The following is a 23,710-nucleotide window of genomic DNA, read 5'->3' on the forward strand; positions in this document are numbered from 1 at the left end:
GACCAAAACAGAAGCCCTTCTTCTTAAAGCAAATTAACTTGAGGTCTCTTGCCTTCCCTCACACCAGAGGGAGCTCTGTGCTCATGGAGGCACGAGGGGGTGGCAGTGAGTGATGCTCACCACGTAAGGCCCAGTTGAAAATTAGAATGTTGTTTAGAGCCAGAGGGGGCCCAGAGCTTGTCAGATCAGTCAGCCTTCCCATTTCACAGGTGAGGAAACTGAGGCCCGAGGCAGCAAGGGGCGATGACTTGCCCAGGGTCACACTGTGAATGGTAGGGCCAGTAGTCTGAGTGATTTTCACTCGTGTTCTTTCCACTGTACCCAGCCAGTTACACCTGTGGTTCAAGCAGAGTTTGGGACTCTGGGGTTTTTACAAGGATTTCAGATCTGGGATGTTGACATTGCCCAGAGTAGTTCTGTCTCCCCCCAAAGTTCTAATTGTTCAAGATCCCCCAGATTGTCGGAGCAAAGGGGTCCTCAGTGTGGATATTGGCCCTTACCGTCCTCCAAGCCTTTGGTCCTGTTTTTTCGACCGGCTCTCTACCCGACAGCCATACCATCTCAGGTAGAAAAATCCCTGAGCCATGTTCTTTTAGTTTCTTAAAACAAGGAGCACACCTTTCATGGTGTGTGTGAAGGAGAGAGAGGAAAATGAATATATGGTCCGTCCATGTGTCCCTCTGGGTCCTCACTGTCCTGCAAATCTGGAACAGACCAGTTGGTGCCAGATTTTTGGATTTCATGGGCCAGTACAATTCCCCACCCCAGGTTTTGGGAACCTACGTAGAGTTAACTTGTTTTGCCACGTCAGAGCATTTTTTAAAATCCAACACTGTTCACTACCATTACCCCTGTTTTTTATTGTGGTAAAAATACACATAACATCAAAAATGGACCAGTTTTCACCAGTTTCGAGCGTATAGTTCTGTGGCATTAAGTACGTTCACGTGTTGTGTGACTTTCACCACCATGTCTCCAGAACTTTTGCACCTTCTCCAATTGAAACTCTTGTTCCCATTAGACATGAACTCCCCATTCTCCCCTCCCCCAGCCCCTGGCAACCACCTTTCTACACCATTTCATTTTATTTTTTAAAGATTTTATTTATTTGATAGGGAGAGACACAGCGAGAGAGGGAACACAAGCAGGGGGAGTGGGAGAGGGAGAGGCAGGCTTTCCCCGGAGCAGGGAGCCTGATGCAGGACTCAATCCCAGGACCCTGGGACCATGACCTGAGCCGAAGGCAGACGCTTAACCCCCTGAGCCACCCAGGCGCCGCCCACCATTTCATTTTAAAAGGATGTTTATCGCCTTTATTCTTATAATGTAAAGATAAGAGGCATTTCCTTTTTTTAAGATTTTATTTATTTATTTAAAAGAGAGGGGGGCGCCTGGGTGGCTCAGTCGTTAAGCTTCTGCCTTCGGCTCAGTTCATGATCCCAGAGTCCTGGGATCCAGCCCCACATCAGGCTCCCTGCTCTGCAGGAGAAGCCTGCTTCACCCTCTCCCACTCCCCCTGCTTGTGTTCCTTCTCTCGCTATCTCTCTGTCAAATAAATAAAATCTTAAAAAAAAAAAAAGAGAGAGAGAGCATGAGCGGGGTGGGGGGGTGGGCAGAGGGAGAGGGAAAAGCAGGCTCCCCGCTGAGCAGGGAGCCAGTAGCCAGTAGTAGGGCTTGATTCCAGGATACTGGGATCATGACCTGAGCCAAAGGCAGACATTTAACCCACTGAGCCACCCAGGCATCCCAAAAGGCATTTCTTTAACGTCAAGAAAAAGTAACCTTATGAAGAGCCCATCCTTTGCCCACTGCAGCGGGTGGTGACCCCCAGACACCATGTGACCCAGACCCACCATGCCACGATCGGATTGGACAGGGAGGGAAGATGGCAGGTACCCTGGGGTGCTGAGAGCTTTGGCGAAGTGTGCTCTCAAGCATCCACTGAGGTTTTGGGGGGAGTGAAAAGGCAAATTCTGAAACAGCTGAGTCCTCTACTAATTCATCAGCAAGTTTAGGGAGCTGCAACTTTTCCCTGCCCAGCTGCTGGTGCTTCCTTCCCCAAACAAGCTCTGCTGAGCATGGGGGAGGGGAAACCCTACGAGGGGCCCTAGTAGGGGGCGGGGTGGGGGGAGGGCAGTACATTCTTTTCTTTAAGGAACCTGACCGGACTTTAAGGTCAGAGCCTAGCAGAGTGGGAGCTACAGGGTTACCTCTTCCCTGTTGATTCATCTCACTCTCCTCCTCCCCCACCCTTAATGATCTTTCCATTACAGAGCCCAGACCAGGAAGTGCATGACAGGTCGCAGCTGCAGACACATGGCTGGGAGGCCTGGGCTCCGGGCCAGTGGTAGGAGGGTCTGAGCTCCCCTTCCAGCAGTGGGACTCTGGGCGAGCGTGCACGCGCACGCGCACACACGTACACACACGCGCCCCCCCCCACACACACACACCAGCAAGGTCAGTGGAAGGTGTTCTGTGTTGTAACAGTTGGTGGCTGGTTGTACTTTTGAGTTCAGGATGTGATCTTTAATATAGGCAGGAGAAGACTTCCGCCTGTGTCCAGGTCCCCTCGGCTTACAGCCCACACGAGTGGTCCTTACTGGGTTTGGGGTTCTTTTGGGGGAGTTTTCCATCATTGCGCAGAGGCTCTTTAGCTCCTTTTCCCAAAATAGGACCCATCTAACATGGCTTTAGAAGCTTCCCAGGTGTCCAAGGGAGTTAGTAGGCATAGTATTAATACCTCCAAAATGATCCGTTTTTCCTCCATGATTCTATCGAAATGCAGGGTTCAGAACCTCTTTTGGGAGGAGGTCTAGTTGCAAGGGCATGAGCTTTGCAGACACACTGGTCAGGCTTCAAATCACAACGAATGAACAGAGCCTCCTTCATCTGACCGCCTTCATGGGGGATGGCTCCTTCCACATACAAGTTTGCTCAGGAAATGTTAATTTACCCTAAACTGTGTCCTAGGGGGGCAGTTGTCACACAGGAGTTTCTGTCTCCCCCGCCAGCTGTGTTGTTGGCTTACTTCCCTGAATCTGCCAAGGCTGGATTCCTCTGGTGCCAAATGTGAAATGGTGACACAAACTTCTAGGAACTGTGAGCATAGACCGCCCTTCCCCATAGCTGCAGGGCATTTCCCTTTGCTGTGGGGTGAGTGGGCTCTATGCTTCCTAGCACAACTTAGGTGAACTTTCCTCTTTCCAGAGCAGCTCTTTTCTTCCTGGTAAGGTAGGCGGGAGAGAAGCAAAGCGTCCTGAGAATCACTTTGGGAAATGGGTATAGGAAGAGATTTCTCCCCAGCTCCATCCGGAGCCTGTCAGTAAACACTTGGCGTGAGAGCTTTAGCTGGGAGAGAGGAAGAAGGGACATTTCTTTTAAAACAACTCTTGGGAGCATTCTTTTGTTAATCACTTAATTACAGTCCTTCTCCCCAACGGGAGAGCGCTCTGCCCATGGTGGGAGGCAGGGGGGATGTGAGGGATGCTGGTGCTGAGGGGGACACCCTCCTCAGGAGGGAGAAAGTACGAGGAGGCCTGCACACCGGCTCCAACCCTGGGCTCCATCCTGACGTCATGTTACCCCTTGCAACATCTATTTGAAAGTTTACGTAGACCTCTCTGGGCCCAGGGGGCTTTGGGCCTGGGTCTCCCGAGTGGGGTTCTGTGCGCCTGGGCCTCCTCGGGCCCAGCTACCGGGGAGCTGTTTTGGGGGGTCTTGGGGCGGGCACAGGGCCCTGGCTGAGGCTTTGGCCAGCGCAGGCGGCTCTGCACTAAATTACAGTGATGAGGTGGGACACACAAAAGACCGAAATCTTTTTTTAATAAAAACAAAACAAAACTCCGGCCCCAAGCCCCTGGGCTGCTGAATGGCGATGGCTTCCTGTCAGGATTAGCCAGGCTGCCTGGGCATGTGTGCACTGCCTTTCTCCTCAGGAAATACCTTTAGTAAGCCCCGGTGGGGTCCCCATGGCAACGCGCGAGGGGACCTGCTGACAGAGGCCATTCAGCCCGCCATTGTTCCTCGGGCCCTTTGTCGGGAGCTGTATTGCTGCCCCTCTGGCAAACACAGCAGTTTGCACCGTTTTGTCAGGCTGAATGTGGAGTTTTTACATTTTAATGGGTTCTTCTGGCAGTGGCCCATTTGCATGCAAAATGTTCCCTCTTACTTCTTTCCCTTTTTCTCTAAAAAAAAAAAAAAAAAAACCCTACACTCCAAATCCCCTGGGTCGGGGGACTGGTGAATGCTCCCGATCAGGGTGTCGGACCCTGCTAATTGATTTGGTGTTCTCTCTCCCCTATCACTCACACATGCCCCTGCTCCCGCATTTCTGCAGCTTTCCCCATACGCTGGGGACATCGGGAGTTCAGGGAATCCCCTATTTTTAGGGCTTCCTCTCTACCCCAACTCTTGTGGGAGGATAATTCCCCAGGATTTTGGTGAGATCCCCGTTCTGGCCCAGCCTTGCCAGACTTAGTAAGTTTTCAGTTCCATTTCAAAGCCAAAATAACGTCATAAAAAAACCTCTGCAGAGGGCTCCCGGAGCCCTGCCGCGCTGTTCTGTTCTCCTTTTAAGTTGCCTTCAAAGCCACCCCGAGTTCCTCCCCCACCCACAATTGCCCCCTCATTTATCTCTGGGGAGTTTGTGCCAAGACTGTAAACATTCCTGGACCACCAGTTTCCCCACGTTCCTAAGGAGAATGGCCGTTCTCTAATTTTCTTAACCCAGAAATCCAAAATCAAAAGGATTTCATAGGGATGACAGAAATCGCAACCCCGAGACAACAGGCCCAGGCTGTGTTGGGGGCCGGTTATCCTTTGGAGTAGAGGATGTGGATGACAGACACCACTCCTGACCACGGAGGATCGAGGAGATGCATATTTACGGACCAGCCCACAGCCAAGCAGCATGAATAAGTGCAAGATAAAGTCATGAGAATCTGTATGTCTTGGGAAGGCACATTAAGAATGGGACTGAAGACTGCCGTTTGGGGAGTGAGTTTTCATGTCTGCAAGAGTGATGGAGAGAGCAGAGGAAAAGGCACTTAAGGAGAAAGCAAAATAGGAGGGGCACGGTGGTCATCGGCTTGGCCGAAGAGGCTGAGATTGGACAGCTGAGGTTGGGGGTGTGGTTGAGGGGCTCCGGATTCTGGAGGAGGAAGAAATACACCGAGGTCCTCAGGAGCACGAGGGCATGGAATGCAGGGTGCCCATGCAGAGAGGTCAGGGTTTAAGCCCTGCGGCATTCAGATGTGTGAGCAGGACAGCTGGCCCACGGAAAGGGCTGGGGAGCCCTTTGCCTGATGTTCTTAATCTTCTCAGCCAGTCAGGCAGGGTCATCAGAGGTCATCAGCTCAGCTGGAAACTGTTATTCAAAGGTGAGGGTCTCAGGGGCGAGAGAAGGTGTCCGGTGACCGATCCAGAATTGAGCCAAGGACACGGGGAGGGGAGGACGGTGCTGTCTACCTGTGGCTAGAGCCACATGAAGTACCTCGAGCGGGTCACCTGTCCCTCTCCCCAGCGCTGGGTGAAAAGTGAGACACTGGAGGGGCCCAGGCCCTGGCAGACGCCGCATCCAGAACCAGAGCTGACCCCTATTCTGTGACTTGGAGAGAAATCCCTCAGTCTCCGTGTTTTCGTACTTAAATGGGAATGAACGTGAATAAACATGCCTTTTTCTTTTAAGCTTTTATTTATTTATTAGGGAGAATGAGCAATAGGGAGGGGCAGAGGGAGAGAAAGGGGGAGAGAGGCAGACTCCCTGCTGAGCAGGGAGCCCGATGCAGGACTGGATCCCAGGACCCTGGAGACCATGATCTGAGCTGAAGGCAGCCACTTAACCGACTGAGCCACCCAGGTGCCCTAAACATGCCTTTTGAAGTATCAAGTGCCATACCAAAACAGGGCGTTATTCTTAGTCCCGAGCCTGTCACTATCCCCGTGTGGCCCCCCGCCCCTTTTCCTTACCTGCCAAATGTGCACAGTCGCACCTGCTCAGCTTCAAAGGGTAGATGAGCAAGGATGGGAAAGTACATTCATAAGGTAAAAAGCCCTAAAGTATAAGGTAGAGGTGGTGAGGCTGAGGGAATGGGAGAAAGAGGTCAAAGCGACCAACTTGAGAACCTTATGCATGGAGGTAGGGGACATGGGTGCAGTTAGACAGCATCAGGGGCCTGAACAGAAAGGGTCTCAGTCACTTTTTGGAAGTCAAGCATTGCAAAGGCAAAGTGAAGGTAGAGGCTTGTTTTCAAAGCAGTAGACCTGGGCTCTGGATGGGTGTGGACTCTGAAGAGCCAGGCCACCTGGGTTTGAATCCCAGCCCGGCCACTAGTTGACCAGGCCATCTTGGACAAATATGGACCTCTTTGTGCCTCAGGGTCCCCCCTGTAAAATGAGGATAATAATAGTACCTACTTTGCAGGGTTGTGTAGACTAAATGAGACCTCTGCCTGGCACATAGGAAGCTTCCACGTCCGTAGGTAGGGATGATAATAGTTAATATCTACCTCCTAAGGGATTGAACAATAGTCTGTGTTAGAAGCTTTCACAGTATACAGGATGTAGTAAGCATGCTGTAAATATCGTCCAGTATTAGTATTACCATTTTCAGCATTGTTTAGGGTCCCAAGATAATATGGGGGGGAAACACATAATAAATTGCAAAGTGCTGTGCAAATCTGTTGTGACTCTTTGCCGGGTTCATGTTAAGTTTGTGGGGCTTGGGGACAGTAACTGCCAAACCAGATTGGCTATTATGGGACCAAGGCTGGTGAACTGGCATTTCAAGTACCTTTTCAGGTGTATTTGCCCATGTAGCAGGAAAGGTCTGCCTTCATAGTCTGCAGAGAAATGTGTCCCCTGGGACTTCTTTAGTGCTTCTGTTATCTCTGGTCCCCCACCCCATGGGCTGAAACCATTATTTTTTGCTGTTTCTGCTGTGAACCTTTAGTCCAAGCAGGACATCCTCTAGCCTCACCTTCCACACTCCCTCATCCCCAGGCACAGACCTGCTTGTAAGCACCCCCATCCTTTTCTGCTCCCCCAGAGTTATCACTCCCCATCTAAATTCTTAATTGCTTCCTCCCCTTTCCCTACCATTATGTCCAACCTCTGCTGTCTGCCCTGACCACCAATACTTTTTTTTTTTTAAGTTCTGAACGCTCAGAGCCCGTGTTGGATTGCTGGATCTGGGTTCTCCTGCTTTTTTCCAGTTGTCTCGTGTTGCACCACAAAGTGCTTCAGTCGTGTCAAGCTGTTATGTAAAGCATGTAAAGTTGATCACCCTGGTTAGAGCACGGCGTGGGTCTACTGCGCCTTTGTTTAATCCGTTTCTTCTCCTTGCATAGTAACCAGGGCACATAGATTCACCCAATGGTAGCTCTTTTGAAGAAAGCTCCCTGTCTTCTCCTTGGATTTTGGGACCTGGGGTCTCACCCTCTCCGAATGACAAGGTTCATATGGATTTGGGCCTTCTCACAGGCTCCAATCCCCCACCCTGCACAGTGCCCACGGCTGGCCCAAGACTTGGGCATTTAGAATCCAGCACTTGGCTCTGATCCGATGTACCCAGGGCAGAATTGCCTGCTAGAGGACAGTGGCAGACTTCTGGCCGGTCGTGCCATAAGCAAAATGCTACCTCCTTTTGGCTTGTGGGGGATTACAAAGCCCTGGTATTTTGGAGGAATATAGGAAGGGAAGAGGGACTCAGTAAGGCTCCATTAACATTCATCAAGTCCAAGTTCCTGGACTTGAGAGCACCCTGGGAAACTCCGCCCCTCCCCCCCCCTCTTTTTCTAGCTTGCTTCCCTGAGGATTACTAAAAAGTGTGGTTCCCTGATCTGCTCCTGGTTTTCCCTGGGGGATAGAGAGGCTCTGTTAGAGAAACAAGATGGGATTGGTGATTGGCATATAAATCCCTTTCACTCTTACTAAAGCGGGTCCTGGATCCAGCCTGCACAGCCTTCCACAGTGCACCTGCCACCTGCCCTGTGCCAGGAACCTGCCTCAGCACCAGAGGCCTCCTCAGTCTCAGATTCACGCAGCTAAGCGGAGCCTTTTCTCACTCCTCTCTTCTGGAGAGTTGGCCAAGGTGTTGGCAGCCTTAATCTTCTAGGGATTTTCAAGTCCAGCCCTAACCCTAACCCTAACCCTAACCTTCCCGCTCCCAGTGATGAGAACAGTGACCCTGTGCTGTGGGCATCAGAACACAATGCACCTTTTCCCACAATGCACTTTGAACACATTGCACCTCGAGCCTGTAAGAGCGAATGTTGTAATCTGACTCACGGCCAAACACTTCCAGACTCAGGCAAGGTCATCACAGAGTCCAGATACAAAATGTCCTCCAGCCTCCGTTTCCCACCTCATCTCTCAGGAAATAAGATGCACAAAGCAAGTGTTCTGGTTTGCTGCTTTCCTCACAGCATCCCCATTCCAATTAATCAGGTTCTCCAAGATTGGAAGAACCCTGGCTTCAAGTGGCCAAGCAGTAAACTGGCTTTCCTTTCTTCATCTTCCATGGCCAGCCCAATAAAGGTGTCCGCTCCGTTCTTGCCACCTGACACCTAACAATAAGTATAACCCTGGCCCATTGGTCTTGACCAGGGAAAGGCCAGCTCAGAGGAACTGGAGCCACAGATACAAGGGCCTTTCCCAGGGGGGACTTAAATGGGGGACGCTGGAAAGACCAAAAGGAGAATGGAGGGTAGGGACTGAATTGTTAGAGGCTGCCGGTGAGCAGGGATGCCCTTGCATCAGCCACCACACATAGGACTCCCCCAGGTCAGGACTGCTATTCAGGGCAGTGATGCAGACAGGCAGGGCCCAGGAAACCAGCGAGTGCTTGGTTACCTTTCCATCACCTCCTAGAAGAAAGTGGCATTATCCCTGCTTTGTAAATAGAGATGTTGACACACATCCAAGAGCGCTGTTAGCCATGAAAAAAATTCTCTATAACCCAAGAGCCGTGGGCTGATTTTTGGTTCCTCTAAAAATTAGCCTTTCCCAGATGCTAAATTCAGTTCAAGACCTATTGGGTGTTTTCCGTTTCTGACATTCTTAGGCACTGTGGAAAAATTACAACAGGCAGTTCTGCTCTGAGTTGCTTGCTGTTTCTTAGGAGAGGAAGACATGGGCACTTGGGACTGTTTAGGAGACAGTAGAACCAGGTGTCCATCAACCGATAAACAGGGTCATAAAATGTGGTACATGCATACAGTGGAGTATTACTTGGCCATCAAAAGGAATGCAGTAGTGAGATGTGTGGCCACATGCAAGAACCTTGAAAGCATCATGCTAAATGAAAGAAGGCGCTCTCAAAAAATCATCTTATGCATGATTCCATTGATATGAGATATCCAGTGCAGGCAAATCTCTAGAGACAAAGCAACAGTGGATGCCTAGACTGAGGGAAAGGTAGGGGATGGTGTGTGATGGCGTGTGATGGCATATGGGGTTTCTTTTGGGGGTGATAAATGTTCTACAGTAAGATTGTGGTGATGGTTGCATAACTCTGTGAATTTATACAAAAAAAAAAAAACGCCATTGAACTTAAATGATCTAAATGGGTGAATTTTATGGTATGTGAATATATCTCAATAAAGATGTTTTTAAAAGAAACGATACAAGATGGTATGTAATCAAGCGTGAATTTGTGTGGTTTGCACAGTAACTGTGTTACAGACAGGGTAGCAACACTGGAACCAACAGCAGGCTTCCTGGCTGGCTTTGATGGTGCACTCTGAACAGTGTCAGGCAGGGTGGAGTCGGGAGGGAAGGATAGAGCATCACAACGCTGACAGCCTTGAGCCCAAGTCAGTTTTGTTATGAGGAGGGAATGCAGTTGGTCTACAGAACAGCCAGCCTTAAAGTGGAAGGTAGGAAGAAGGCTACATGGGGAGGTGGGAACAGATTTCAGAGAGCCTTGAATGCCAAGCAAAGATTCTGATTGTATCCTACACATGGTGCAGGATCCTGATCAGAGGAATAAAGGGATAGAGCACACCAAGGCTTGGAACATCCGAGTGAGTTGGAACTCCAGCGGCAGGGAAAAGAAAGCTGGTCCTTGAGGCTTCTTATACACCCCGTAGGCAAGTTGTGTTTGCACATCCTGATTGGGACGAGTGGGAAATTAGGGATCCAAGCTAGAATCAGCCAGAGCTGGTTCAGCAGGGCCAGTGTCCCTTTGCTACTTTCTCTTGGGGAAGTGCCCGTGTTCTCTTGCCACCTCTTTGTCCCCAGGACCTGTCAAAATAGGCTGTGATGCCAGGGGCTAAGAATTTGAGTTTACCAAGTTGACTGTTTGACCAATGGCTTGTACAGATCAGGAGCTGCAAAATATTTAATCAGTGAGGTCATTGGAGGGAGCGGAGATTTGATCAATAGGAGTGTCTGCTGTTTTCCTTAAGGGTCAAGTCTGAACTGCTTTTCTTCTCCCTTCTTTTGGCAAAACCACAAACCATTAAAATTGGAAAGAATAACTTTTTTTAAGACCCAAAAGGCTTATTTTTAATCAGTTACGTGGTCTGCTCACCTTTGTGGTGTTCCTCTTGACCTGATTCACAAAAATATAAATGACTGTTAGCCTAGTGGCTTCCAAACCCTTTTGAAGCAGCACCCCCACTTTTGATGACTCATATTTACCCAGTATTTAAGACAGCTCTTGGGTTGAAGAGGGTCAGGGCCTACTGCCTTGGCCCCTCTGAGGAAAACAGCTGTTAGTCCCTGGTGCCAGCTGACGCCCAAGGCACTCATTTTCTTCATTTGTAAGCCTTGTGGCAGAAACCTGGATAAATGTCAGAGTTGGTTACAATGAGGGTTGGAGAAGGAGAAAAGAAAGTTTAGAAAGGAAGACGCTGAGGAGACAGTGCCTGTGTCCTTTTTGCATTGTTCACATGCGTTTACTGGGCAACTCTTGTGTGCCAGGCACCATACTGGGTGCTGGGGATTTAAAGGTAAATACGACCCGTCCCCACCCTCGGAACGCAGTCAAGAAAGGGAACTTTCCTTTAGTGTGACAGGTGCAGTGGGAGGGCACCTGACCCAGACTGGGAGCTGGAAGAGGCTTTGGGGCAGAGTCCCCAGCCAGGCAGAGAAGTGGAGGGTAGCTGAGAGCCAGCAGACACAGGCCCTGAAGGGTACTGGGGCACGGAGACCAGAGGCAGTGTGTGTTTCAGAGGTTCCTGCTTTGGGGACCTGCAAGGTGTCCGGGCTGAGCCCCTGATGGTTAACCAGGGGGTGAGAAAGAAAGAAGGCTCCCAGGACCGTGGAGACCTAAGTAAGGGGGTAGATGCGAGCCGAAACAAGGGCACTTTTTGGTGGGGGATGGACAGTTGGCAGAAGACGCCGGGAGGGAGCGCCCATGAGCATCCTGAATGGAAATAGAAGCTGCATCTCCCCCTGGTTAGTAAAGAGGGGCTGCTCAGAGCAGGGAACCGTCTGGGATGGTGGCCTTCTTTGTCAGTGCCAGTGCCCAGTTGCTGGTCGTGAGAGGGATGGATGGGTGACCAGGTCGCATCAGGTCTGTGAGCCGGGGAGCAACCGGGGTCCAGGGAAAGAGAGGTGAGGGGCAGCGAATGCGTGTGACAGCGTGTTGGGGGCGGGGGAGGCGGGGGGCTTGTAGGGGCAGCCCGGCAGTGGGATGAGGAGAAAGGAGCTTTGTGTTCAAGGGCTGTTGTGGCCAGAGCAAGTGTGGGCTTGGTGGCAGCTGCAGGCCTCCGCTCCTAATAAAGTCAAAAGCTCCACATCCTCTGGCCCGACACCTGTTAGCTAGAGGTTCCCCTGAGCTGACCTCTCCCTGGGCCGGCTCTCTCCCATATGCATCTTATACATCTGACTCACTGAGGGGCCAGACTCCTCCCTGCTGAATCACTTGACCCAGGAGCCCCTGTTGACAAATTACTTTCTCTCTACTTAGGTGGGGGCTGCTAGATTTTTGAGGGAAAGGGTTTGCTCAGCTGTTACTAGGGAAAGAGTTGAGGCTGGCCTAGCCCAAAGGAAATGGGGTGTTCTCCTGGGAAGTGGCCATTCTTGGCAAAGAACCGACTGTGCAGGGAGGGGCAGTCTGGACACAAAGATGCCCTGGGGGGTGGCTGGCCTTCCCCCCCCCCCCCCCCCCCCCCCCCCCCCGCCTTGGATGGAGGGAAATGAAACGTCAACTGCTTAATGCTGCTGTGGCTGCTTCCTGGCTTTGCCTCTTCCTTCTTTTGCCCTTGGGCGGAGCTGGGTAGAGAAGAAGACGTAGGGTTCCAGGTGGCCAGCTGTCTCCCACTGACCCCTATTCCAGTTCCGCCTCCTGGCTCTGTAGCCCCTGGGATGCCGCGGCTCAGTGCAGCTCGGCTCGCTAGCCTAACTCCCTTTGTCTCTCTCCCTCTTCCCTCTCCCCCTCTTCCTGCCCCGTCCCTTGGCTCCTCCCCCCCTCCCCCATGGGTGGCTGCAGCTCAGCCCTGGGGAGCCCCTGTGGAAGTGGAGTCCTTCCTGGTCCACCCTGGTGACCTGCTGCAGCTTCGCTGTCGGCTGCGGGATGATGTCCAGAGCATCAACTGGCTGCGGGACGGGGTGCAGCTGGTGGAAAGCAACCGTACCCGCATCACAGGGGAGGAGGTGGAGGTGCGGGACTCCGTGCCTGCTGACTCCGGCCTCTACGCTTGCGTGACCAGCAGCCCCTCAGGCAGCGACACCACCTACTTCTCTGTCAACATCTCAGGTTGGTAGCCAAGCCTGCCCTCACCCTCTCCCCAGATCCAGCCCTCCCACCCTCTCTGCTAGTTTCCGGGGGCGGGGATTGCCCCGCTCCCGCTCTGCTTCGGAAACTGCTGCCCACTAACATTGCTCCCCGCCCGCCGTGTGGCTTCGCTCTCAGAGGGGTGACTGGGGGTGGTGCGGGCCTCAGGTCAGAGATCTGGGTTTCCAGGATCAGCCTCAGAAGTGACTGCTCATGCACTTGGGTCAGTAAGACTGATCTTTTTCCACCAGAGCTTGCCCAGATCTCCAGGTGCTGCCTGGGACTCGGCCAGCTTCCATTCTGTCATTCCCTTGCCATTTGGACTTGGTACTTGGCTCGGGGGTTAGAGCCCCGGAATATGTGGTGAGGTGGGTCCCTACTGTGATGGGAAAGGATCCAGGTGCACCACCATATTCCCAGACTTTGTGGAAAACATCTGTCCTCCAGCTTCTGGAGCTGTATTAGGGGCAGCCAGGGAACCCCAGAGCTCTGTGACTTTGGGACTCTGCCACTTTTTAGAACATGACTGTTATACAACTCTAGGGTAAAACAAAGAAGAGCTGAAATTTTCTTTACACCTTGTATGCAAAGCCCACGGTGAGGGCTGGGCATCTCTTCTCCTCCAGGTATCGTTTAGAACCTGCCCCCACTTGAAGGACTTGCCTCCTTTATTTCCCTCCAGACCCCCAAAAGCACTAGGAGGGACTGGAAAAGGATCTGGCATGATCGCTGCTTGGTGACCACATGTGTGTCAAGCCTTTTAAAAGGGGCGGATACCTGCGGAGAGGTGTTGGCAACTGCGGACTAGTGTGGTGGGCTCCCTCTCTGCTCTGGTTGTGAGGGGCAGCCCTCAAGCCTTCGCACATGCATGGTAGAAAAATCCCAACTAGAAACTGTTCAGCCCGTTCTTCCCCAGATGGCTGTAGAAATAGCTTCTGGCTATAGTGTGCCTAGATCTGTCTGGGTTTCTGAAGGATACACACAGATTCCCTGGCTGTTGGTCCTGAGATGAACGCAAGGTGGAATTAAATTCAAGAGGACCCGCTGCCCCTGATGGAACTGGCCAGTCTCAAGGCTTCTGGACAGAAAGGGGCACTGCATTGGGATGGGGAAGACGGGGGACAGGCATAGAGCCTGCAGTTCTTAAATAAACCGTTTCCATCCCACAGAGAGACCATCACTAAGGGCAGAATGAGACTGGGGTCCAGTATGGGAACGGGCATCTGCATTCATCTGTAACTGGACTGGCCTTTATGTTCATGGCCGGCTGTTGATATGGATGGAAATCTAGTGAGCCCTTTTCCCTCGAAGGGACCTCAGTGCCCCCTTCTGCTTCCCATAGATGTTCTCCCCTCCTCGGAGGACGACGATGATGATGATGACTCCTCTTCAGAGGAGAAAGAGACAGATAACACCAAACCAAACCGTATGCGTGAGACACTGTTTCCTACCTTACTGCCCTTCGGGCTGGGCGTTGGGTTTGAGTGGGAAGGGGGAGGCTCGGATGATTGTTTGGAGAAGGGGAGGAGAGAGCACATGGGGTCCCGATGCTTAGCCATGGGGTCCCTGGGGTGCCCTGATTAGAGCTGGCACTGTTGACAGGTGTTGGGCAGGTAGGCAGGGCACCTCCGGGTCCTGGCCTGGGTCCCTGCTCCTGAGCCTGACTGGCCCCCTGCCTGTCTCTCTTGGCTTTCCCTGGGCAGCCGTGGCTCCGTACTGGACATCCCCAGAAAAGATGGAAAAGAAATTGCACGCAGTGCCAGCTGCCAAGACTGTGAAGTTCAAATGCCCTTCCAGTGGGACTCCCAACCCCACACTGCGCTGGCTGAAAAATGGCAAAGAATTCAAACCTGACCACAGGATTGGAGGCTACAAGGTACGTGTGTATGTATGAAAGTCGGTATAAGAGGAACGGGAGAAGCTCCTTGGAAAATCCTTATTATATGTCATTAATTGTTTAATGCTTTCTAACTATAAAAGCAGTGCACTTTAGAAAAATTTCAAATACAAGAAACCGCAAATGAAGCTTTAAAATCTTTTCAGTCCTGGAGCGCCTGGGTGGCTCAGTTGGTTAAGCATGTGACTCTGCTCAGGTCATGATTGCGGAGTCATGAGATCGAGCCCTGAGCCCCTCGTTGGGCTCCACACTGGGCGTGGAACCTGCTTAAGACTCTCCCTCTCCCTCTGCCCCCCCCCCCCCCACCTCGCACGCTGCTCTCGCTCTCTCAAAAAAAAACCTTTTTAGTCTTTTTTCTATGTATATGGTTTTTATATAATCACATTGTATATATACTTTCTTGTCACTTGTTAACATTATGAGTCTTTTGCCACGTGTTTGAGAGATAATTTTTCATGGCTGCATAATATTTCATTATCAAAATGTCTCATGATATAATGACCTATTTTGTGATATTTGTCATTTTCTGGTTTTTCACTATTCTACATTATATTGTGGTGAGTATCTTTGTCAGTGTTTTTAAATGTTCTTCCCCAGGAAAGGTTGCTAGGAGTAAAGTTACTAGACCAAAGTATAAGCATGTCTTTAAGCCCTTAATGCATATTTCCCATTACCTTTTTCTCCCCCAGTAACTAGGTAATTTTACTCATTCGTTTATTTTTTGTAACATGAACATTTCTTGAACACATGTCTTTCCAGGAAGTGTACTGGGCAGTAGAGTTCCAGGTACATCAGAAAGATGTACTATATTATTTATTGTGATATTTGCTTTATTGGGAGATGATGTAATGAGCTGGGGTATGATTTTATTTTTTAATTTTATTTTATTGTGGTAAGAATTACTTTCCCAAAAGAAAAAATTAATTCATCTTCCCATAGCAGAGTATGAGAATGACAGGCTTACCATACCTGAGCCAACAACCTTGATGACAGAAGTACCTCACTCTTCTCTTGTGCATTGTTCTGCTTGTTAGCAGACTTAAAATTTTCGTATGTTAATAAGCGATTTCCATTTCCTGCTGTGTGAATTGTCTGTTTGCGTCCTTGCTCATCTGCGACTCTAGCAAGAACTTCTTCCTTCTTAATCCCTTCTTAAGACTCTGATCATCCTTCTGTCCCATCTCACCTCCCTGCTCTTCTCCCGTTAATCTTGTATGGGGAAAGCAGAGATCGGGGTGCGTGGCCGGCTCAGTTGGTGAACATGGGACTGTTGATCACAGGGTTGTAAGTTCAAGCCCCACGTTGGGTGTAGAGATTGCTTAAAGAAAAAAAAAAAAATCTTTAAACAGAAAAGAAAAGCAGAGATGAGGAAAAACAGGGAAACATATTAAATTAATTTATCCAGCACTTGCCGTATGCAAGGCGCTGCCACAAGTGGTACAAGGCACCACAGAGAATTTCCAGTCTGACAGGAGGGCAGGCATCCTCGAACACGATCACGAAAAGCAGCCTGTGATCAGTGCTTCAGCAGGGGCACAGAGGGACAGTGAGAACCGTTCTGACCCAAGGTTGGGCCGGAGGAGATGGTTTTTGGAAGAAGAGGCCGGGGGCAGACTGGGCTGAACTCTTCACGAGGAGCCCTTCCAGCCCAGGATGCAGAGGCGCAGAGTGGGAAGCTCCCGGTGCGTTTGGGAGAATGCAGGAGGCACATAGGTCAGATTGCAGACGGCACTGGCTGTTGCAGGTTGATGTCCAGAGTTCCTCATGCCCGTCTGCCTGATGTGTTCTTTCAGTACACGTGGACCAGAGGCGGGGGGTGGGAGGCAGTCTCCACCCTGTCCTGGCTCATGTGCTGCTGGGGCCGTGCGCTCTGGGCTGGGACTAGAGGGTAAGTGCCACCGAGTACCCCTGCCTCCACACGGCTTCTTGCCTCCATTCTCCTCCAGACCCACAATGGAGCGCTCTGGCATGTTTCCCCTCAGGTCCGTTATGCCACCTGGAGCATCATAATGGATTCCGTGGTGCCTTCGGATAAGGGCAACTACACCTGCATCGTGGAGAACGAATATGGCAGCATTAACCACACCTACCAGCTCGATGTCGTGGGTAAGAAGGTGCCGGTGACAGGGGTTGAAGGAGCTTCGAGGAAAGAGAGCAGGGCTTTGAGAAAACGGCCATAGGGTCCAGGCCGGCACGGGCATTTATCAGCTCTGTCGCCTGAAGCCGGTTTCCTGCCTGGTTTGTGCATTTAGTTGAGAGGATTGGACGCTGCTGTGACTCCTGAAAGGTGGAAGGTGCTGTGGCTAGTCTCCTGCAAGGGGTGACGGGAGAAGGGGTTACATAGAGCATCCGGTGGCTGCTGCTGGGTGCCTGACACCCGGCAGTTCTCGCGGACCCCACGAGGTTGGCACTGGGCTTCCCACTTTACTGAAGAGCAGACTGAAGCTCATTAGTGCAAGACTCCAGACCCATGCCGACTGCGGGGCCTCGCAGGAAACACTAGAAAGCACAGCACGCCTCTCAGTGCTGCTACGGCAGCCTCTTCTTCTTGGAGGCTCTGATTTCATTCTCTAGAGGTCTTAAGGTAAAGAGTTGCACAGCCAGCATTCTTCTTGGCTTTAAGGATATGGTATAAAAAGAAGCTTCTGGGCCAGCCAGATAGGACCAGAGATTGGCATTGCTAGTGAGCTCCTAGTGCTGCTGGTGCTGGTGCTCATGGACCATGCTTTGAGTAGCGAGTCTAAACGACTCTGTGTGATTTTCGGTAGGGAGGTCTGGGAATGTGACTGAAGTTCTAGCGGTCTCCATTTAAGGCAAGAGACTTCTGGTGCCTGTGAAAATGGATGCATTGCCTCGCGGAGGAAGTTCCTCATCGTTTAGGACCTTCTTCCTTCTCCCAGCTCAAGTCGAGGGGCTAAGGCTCAGCAGAGTCTGGAAATGCTTCTGCCCAGTGGAAAAGCCAAGGGGGAGCACACTTCTCCTTGGTGGTCTTTGAGATGCTCTCTGTCAGCATCCCAGCCAGGAGCGGGCCATGGCGGGGCCTGACGAGCCTCTTCTCTCTCTTCCTCCACAGAGCGGTCCCCTCACCGGCCCATCCTGCAAGCAGGGTTGCCTGCCAACAAGACCGTGGCCCTGGGCAGCAATGTGGAGTTCATGTGTAAGGTGTACAGTGACCCACAGCCCCATATCCAGTGGCTAAAGCACATCGAGGTGAATGGGAGTAAGATTGGTCCAGACAACCTGCCGTATGTCCAGATCTTGAAGGTAATCTTGGCCCCAGTCTCCATGGGCTGGGTGCTGGGAAGGAGACCCGTATCTCCCTGGGCCCAAGTTGCTATGGTCAGGCTTAGTGCTGGCGACCCAGATGCATCCCTTACCTTCGGGCACATGCTCCGTTTTAAATAGGGACCTAGCCACATTCCCCAGAGCTAGTGACAGGTCGCAGAATGACAGTGCAGTGGGAACTGAGGGCCGGGGGTGGGGAGGGTGGGGTGGCCACTGCTGGTTTCTAAAGAGCCTTGAGAGTGACTTTGCTCAGGCTTTTGGCTCAGCTACTCAGGGAAGGCATTTGGACTCCTGGTTTTCCGTTGCCTGGGACCAAAGCCTTTCCAGCAAGTGTTTGCCAGATTCTGCCCTATTTCCCAAGTCCCGTCCTTTCTGGCAAGTGAGTGAATGATAAGGGCACGACTCTTAGGCAGAGTTGGAAAAGCAGATGCCACAGGTAAATTCCATACAGCATCAGGAGTAATGGCCTTCTCTTCCTTTTTCCTCTCACTCCCAGACTTTCATTGTCCCCGAATGCTCCACTAATCCAGGGAAGGTAATTGCCTAATTCCCCCAGTGGATCTCGCAGCAAGAAGTAACCAGAGGCTGGGAACGTGATTTACCTCCTGGTCCCAGAGTTAGACCTCCTCCTCCCCTGGCTTGGCCGTCCCAGAGTTTTACTGGCCATCCCTTCTCTTCACTACTGGTACTGAAACCGCTGCGTTGGAAAATGAGGCCATGGCCTTGGCCCTTGGCCACCGGCTCCCTTCACAATGCCTGCCCTAGACCCGGAGGAGTGGGCCTGACACAGACAGAATGTGTGACTGGGGGCAGCAATTTTCTTTTTTAAGTTTATTTTTCGGTCAGATGCTTTGGGCCTTCGGAGTCAACTTGTTTTGTCCTTCTAAAAAGGGAAAGATGATAAGTCTCACTAATGTCTCCCTTGCCTTAGCTCCCTGGGCCTGCCCTAACATTACGTGGGAGCAAAGTATGGCCACGTCACAGTGTGTGCCCCACTGACTGGCTTGTCGTTGGTTTGTTCTAGCATTCGGGGATTAATAGCTCGGATGCGGAGGTGCTGACCCTGTTCAATGTGACAGAGGCCCAGAGCGGGGAGTATGTGTGTAAGGTTTCCAATTATATTGGTGAAGCTAACCAGTCTGCGTGGCTCACTGTCACCAGACCTATGGCAAAAGGTAATGGGGAGCTGGATGGGGCCCTTTGCTGGGAGTTTGATTCAGGCCCCATGCTGCTGGGGCAGATGGGGAAGCCAGCACCCAACTCTCCCTGTTATCCTGCTGTGTTTCTAGAGCCCAGAGCCATGGAAAAATACCCGGCCTGGGAGGCTGCTTTGGTTCGGTACTACGTCGGTGTCAAACTCTGTGCCTCGTGTGTGCCCCTTGGCTGTGTGTGCGCTTGTGGCCATCAGCCGGCCGCGTGCTGAATGACAGTGCAGACTGAGGTTTGAGTGGTGGAGACAAGAAGGGGCCGGGTGTCCCCTTGCAGACTGGTAGGCCATGTGCACACGTGTGCGTGTGCGCGTGTGTGTGTGCACGCATGACGCAGCACCCATCCGTCCCTCCTGTGTGTGCCCTCTGACTTTACCTGAAACCAAACAGCCCCCCGCCGCCGGGCCGCATTTCTCCATGCTGCCCACCGCCCGCCCGCATGCTTGGACAGGCCAGGGGCTGCCAGCGTCTGGTGAAGGGTCATAACCAGCCAGCGGCGTCGCAGGTCTGCGGAGCCCCTCCCTCAGGGTCTCACTGTCTTCCTCTAACAGGTCTCGCTGCCTGGTGGTTTTTGTGTGTTCTTGTTGCAAAGGAGACGCTGGGGAGCATTTCTTCCTCCGGTTTTTCCCCCCTTCTCTTCCTCCATCCCTTTCTCTGTGTCTCTTAGAGGTCTCATGTCCTGTGCTTGTCCATTTTGCTTCCGTTGTCTCTTCTAGACTGCCGGAGTTAATACCACCGACAAAGAGATGGAAGTGCTCCACTTAAGGAATGTCTCCTTTGAGGACGCGGGGGAGTATACGTGCTTGGCGGGTAACTCTATCGGACTCTCCCATCACTCTGCATGGTTGACCGTTTTGGAAGGTATACACTGTACTTCTCCTCTCGATGTCCTGCCCTCACCACGGGCACGGGGGGAGCATGCATTGTGGGGCTGGGGGAGACACAGAGCCAGGAGAGGTAGAGGAATGGGCTTCAGGGGCCAGCAGGTGGCCCTGGCGATTTGTCTAAGCTTGAGGGTCAAATCATCTCAGCTCCCATGGGAGCTGTCCTCATTTTGCAGGAACACGGAGGCCTCCCACCTATATACCTGCATCTGGCTCTCCCCCTTGGCCAATGCAATGCATGCATGGAATCTGGAGTTAACCTGCAGCCAGGCTCTCCTGCAGGGCAGGCGCCTTCCCTCCTCGGGTCCAGCAGCCTTCCCCGACTTGTCTGATCCTTTCTTGCTGGCTCCAGAGGTCTCAAGAGAGGTCCAGGCCTCCTCTAACCAGATGTAGGCATTCTGTAAAGAGGTGCTTGTTGCTTGTAAGGAACAGTGCCCACCCGCCCTGCCATCCTCTGATCTCGGAGGAGAGCTTCCACCCAGATGTGGGAACTGGAGCAGAGCATTAAGTCAGGCCTGACTCGGGAGGCCACTCTGTGCTGCCCTTGTATCCTCTTTGGCTCCTAAGAGGGGGGGTCTGTGTGTTGGGCTGGGAAGGAAGGAGCCTGCAGCCTGCTCAGGTGGTGGGCTGGTCTTTGCTGCCTCTTGAGTGTCCTGCATGTGGGTCGGGGCACAGTGCTATTCCTGTCGCTGCTGACACTCCCCTCCTCTCCCTTCCTCTCTCTTCCTCTGCCCTGCCCGGCCAGCAGGGTCTGACAGCAACCCTGCTTGAGGCAGAGAAGCGTTCTGTTTTTACCCCATCGCTGTCTTTGTCCTGTGTGTGCTCCCACTTGGTTGTCTTCGTTTTGTCCATCCTGGGGAGAGAGAAAAACAGAAACACTTCCTCCTGTTCTTAGCTCTGCTGCCTCCTTGTCAGGCTCCGGGGGTTCCTTTGGGCTCCGTCCGGGGTCACACGTAGTGCCTCTCCGGGGAGGTCCCTGGCACGCCTGCCTCTGTGGCTGGCTGGTATTTGGAAGAATGCCAACCAAGATAGAGGGCTGTTCACCCCAGTGGGCAAGCCTCTCCGCCTCGCGAGTGCAAGGGAAGGGTGGGTTCAGCTGGGTGGGCTTTGGCGGGAGCGGGCTGGATTCTAAACGGAAGGTGGGAGAAGAGAATAAAAGAGTGCCCCCTCCCCAGTTTCTTCGTTCGGTTTTAGGAGTTAGGGCCCGAGTAGGATTCCTAAGTGCGCAAAATGGATGTTCTCCTCTCAAGCGGTCCAGATGTGGTGGGAAATGCAGCTAGTTTTGCCGGGGGTGTAGCTAGGTACAAATATTTACGTGTCTGACCTGACACAGGTGGTATAGGCAGGAGGCGAGGACCCAGGACACAGACTGGTTCCCCCCCATCCTCTCTCCTTGAACTCATGATGTGTCACTGTATGCCGGGCGCTGTGGCATGTGGAAATGGAGAAGGTGTTCGTGGGCTGTCGGGGACAACAGACTCCTAAGTGGTTCATCTGTCCCATGTGATAGGTGGATACATGCAGGACTGAGGCTCTGCGGAGAAGGGCCGGGTTTCCATGAGTAGATGGAGAAAACCCTTGTGGGTACCTGGTACCCGTCGATCCCAGCAGTCCTGCTGAGCAAGGCAGGATCCTGAATGAATGAGGCTGGGCCTCACGTGGCAAGATAGCTCTAGTCCCTCGCCCTTGGGGGATTCGAGTCAGGATCGGGAAGATTCAGAGATCATATGCTATCTGATCTGCTCAGTGCCAGACCTTAGTCCCAGCTGGGACCAGGCTTGGTTCTTCTCTGCCTTGAAAATTCTCAGAGGAAAGGAGATGGGGGTTGTTTTTCTTATGAAGCTGGGACCCTAGTGGTCCTGCTAACACCCTGTTCACACTGACTCAGCCCTGGAAGAGAGGCCAGCAGTGATGACCTCGCCCCTGTACCTGGAGATCATCATCTATTGCACCGGGGCCTTTCTCATCTCCTGCATGGTGGGGTCTGTCATCATCTACAAGATGAAGAGTGGTACCAAGAAGAGCGACTTCCACAGCCAGATGGCCGTGCACAAGCTAGCCAAGAGCATCCCTCTGCGCAGACAGGTAACAGAAAGTAGATAGGGGATTTGCACGCCCCACATCAGCGCCTCTCCCTGTGCCCCCGCGGCCGCCTCCAGGACCTTCAAATGCCCTGCCCTCTCCTCGGTCCCCCAACCTACCACTTCCAGCTTTGCTTTCTAGCTTTTGGGCCAGGGGTAGTAGAATGTCCTAAGTGCTCCACAGTTGGGTTCCAAGCTGTTCTAGCCCATGAATTCAGAATGCCCACCATACCCCAACTGCAAGCCCCCTGTTCACCCAGCATGTGGATCGGGAGAAAGCCCTAGCCAGGCTGAATGTGCAACTCATATTGTACTTTTGAACGGTCCCCGAGGGTCAGTTAGAGGTACAAAGATACAGAGCAGAGGACCTGAGTCAGGTGCCAGGATGCCACCCTCCTCTCATCCAAGGAAATGGAACAGAGGGTGAAGGCGTGTGAAAGGAGAGAATGTTCTTTTGCAGCTGGGCTAATTCTGGAAGGTGCTTTGGGAGTTAGGAATCCATAATCTGGGGCTCCTGGGTGACTCAGTTGGTTAAGTGTCTGCCTTCCGCACAGGTCCTGATCCCAGGGTTCTGGGATCGAGCCCCGGGTTGGGCTCCCTACTCAGCAGGGTCTGCTTCTCCCTCTCCCTCTGCCCCTTCCCGCTGCTGGTGCTCGCTCTCACTCTCTCTGTCTCTGAAATAAATAAATAAAATCTTTAAAAAAAAAAAAAAAAGAAAGGAATGCATAATCTGAGGCAGAGTTTTCACAAAGAATGGGGACAACAATAGAGTTGTGATTGCAATGATAGGTAACAAAATGTCAGTCTGGAAGAGAAAGATTTGGTCTGCTCCTGTTAAATGAGTGAAAAGGGTAGCTGGCGGCAAAAATAAGTCTGTTTTCGAACTTAGATCTTCAGACCTCTTGTGGTTTTTCTGCCACTCTGTGCTGGAGAAAGAACGTCAGATAAGAGATACACACGTCTGCCATTGGTGGAAAGCCCTGAGGAGTTGAAGGAATCCTCTGTGGCTCACAGCCCCCAGCCCCCTCCCCCACCCCATCCTCGCTAGAAGGGTGACCCCACACTTCCCTGTAGGTGTCGGCGGATTCCAGTGCATCCATGAACTCTGGCGTTCTGCTCGTTCGGCCCTCACGTCTCTCCTCTAGTGGAACCCCCATGCTGGCTGGGGTCTCTGAATATGAGCTCCCTGAAGACCCTCGCTGGGAGCTGCCTCGAGACAGGTAATTACTTTAACTCTCAACTTCTGAGGAAGTCCCCCGCTGAAAGTGAAGGGGTTCCAGATGCATCCAGAAAGAACAGTTTGACACTTTCTGCTCTCAGCTGGGTGGAATTTGGAGAGGTGGAGACGGGATGGCCCTTCAAGGCTGAAATTTTACCAGCCCCATCTCACACCACCCTCTCTTTTCCCAAAAGGCTGGTTTTAGGCAAACCCCTGGGAGAGGGCTGCTTTGGGCAGGTGGTGTTGGCGGAGGCCATTGGGCTGGACAAGGACAAACCCAACCGTGTGACCAAAGTGGCTGTGAAGATGTTGAAGGGTAAGTGCTGCTTCTGTCCTTGCCAAAACAAGCCTGCTGTTGTCCAAGCAAACTGTGGGCCTTGGGCCAGCAGTCTCTCCAGTGCCCTGTCATGGCCCA

General features: G+C 52.1%; 1 protein-coding gene across 9 annotated transcripts in view; it reads left to right on the top strand.

The window, feature by feature from the left end:
• FGFR1 (fibroblast growth factor receptor 1) overlaps nt 1-23,710 on the top strand; it is a 48,159-nt gene that overhangs the window by 19,274 nt on the left and 5,175 nt on the right. For 2 of the 9 annotated variants that reach the window (XM_027597974.2, XM_027597982.2), the window contains exons 3-11: nt 12,437-12,703; nt 14,064-14,153; nt 14,425-14,597; nt 16,601-16,724; nt 17,692-17,882; nt 19,828-19,972; nt 21,884-22,086; nt 23,151-23,296; nt 23,490-23,611. In XM_027597974.2, coding sequence (XP_027453775.1) covers nt 12,437-12,703; nt 14,064-14,153; nt 14,425-14,597; nt 16,601-16,724; nt 17,692-17,882; nt 19,828-19,972; nt 21,884-22,086; nt 23,151-23,296; nt 23,490-23,611 — 1,461 coding nt within the window. The remainder of the gene's footprint in view (nt 1-12,436; nt 12,704-14,063; nt 14,154-14,424; nt 14,598-16,600; nt 16,725-17,691; nt 17,883-19,827; nt 19,973-21,883; nt 22,087-23,150; nt 23,297-23,489; nt 23,612-23,710) is intronic. The other 7 variants (XM_027597975.2, XM_027597983.2, XM_027597976.2 and 4 more) reach the window with 6 other exon arrangements.

Source organism: Zalophus californianus, chromosome 2, assembly GCF_009762305.2.
Source record: "Zalophus californianus isolate mZalCal1 chromosome 2, mZalCal1.pri.v2, whole genome shotgun sequence".
Lineage (NCBI taxonomy): Eukaryota > Metazoa > Chordata > Mammalia > Carnivora > Otariidae > Zalophus > Zalophus californianus.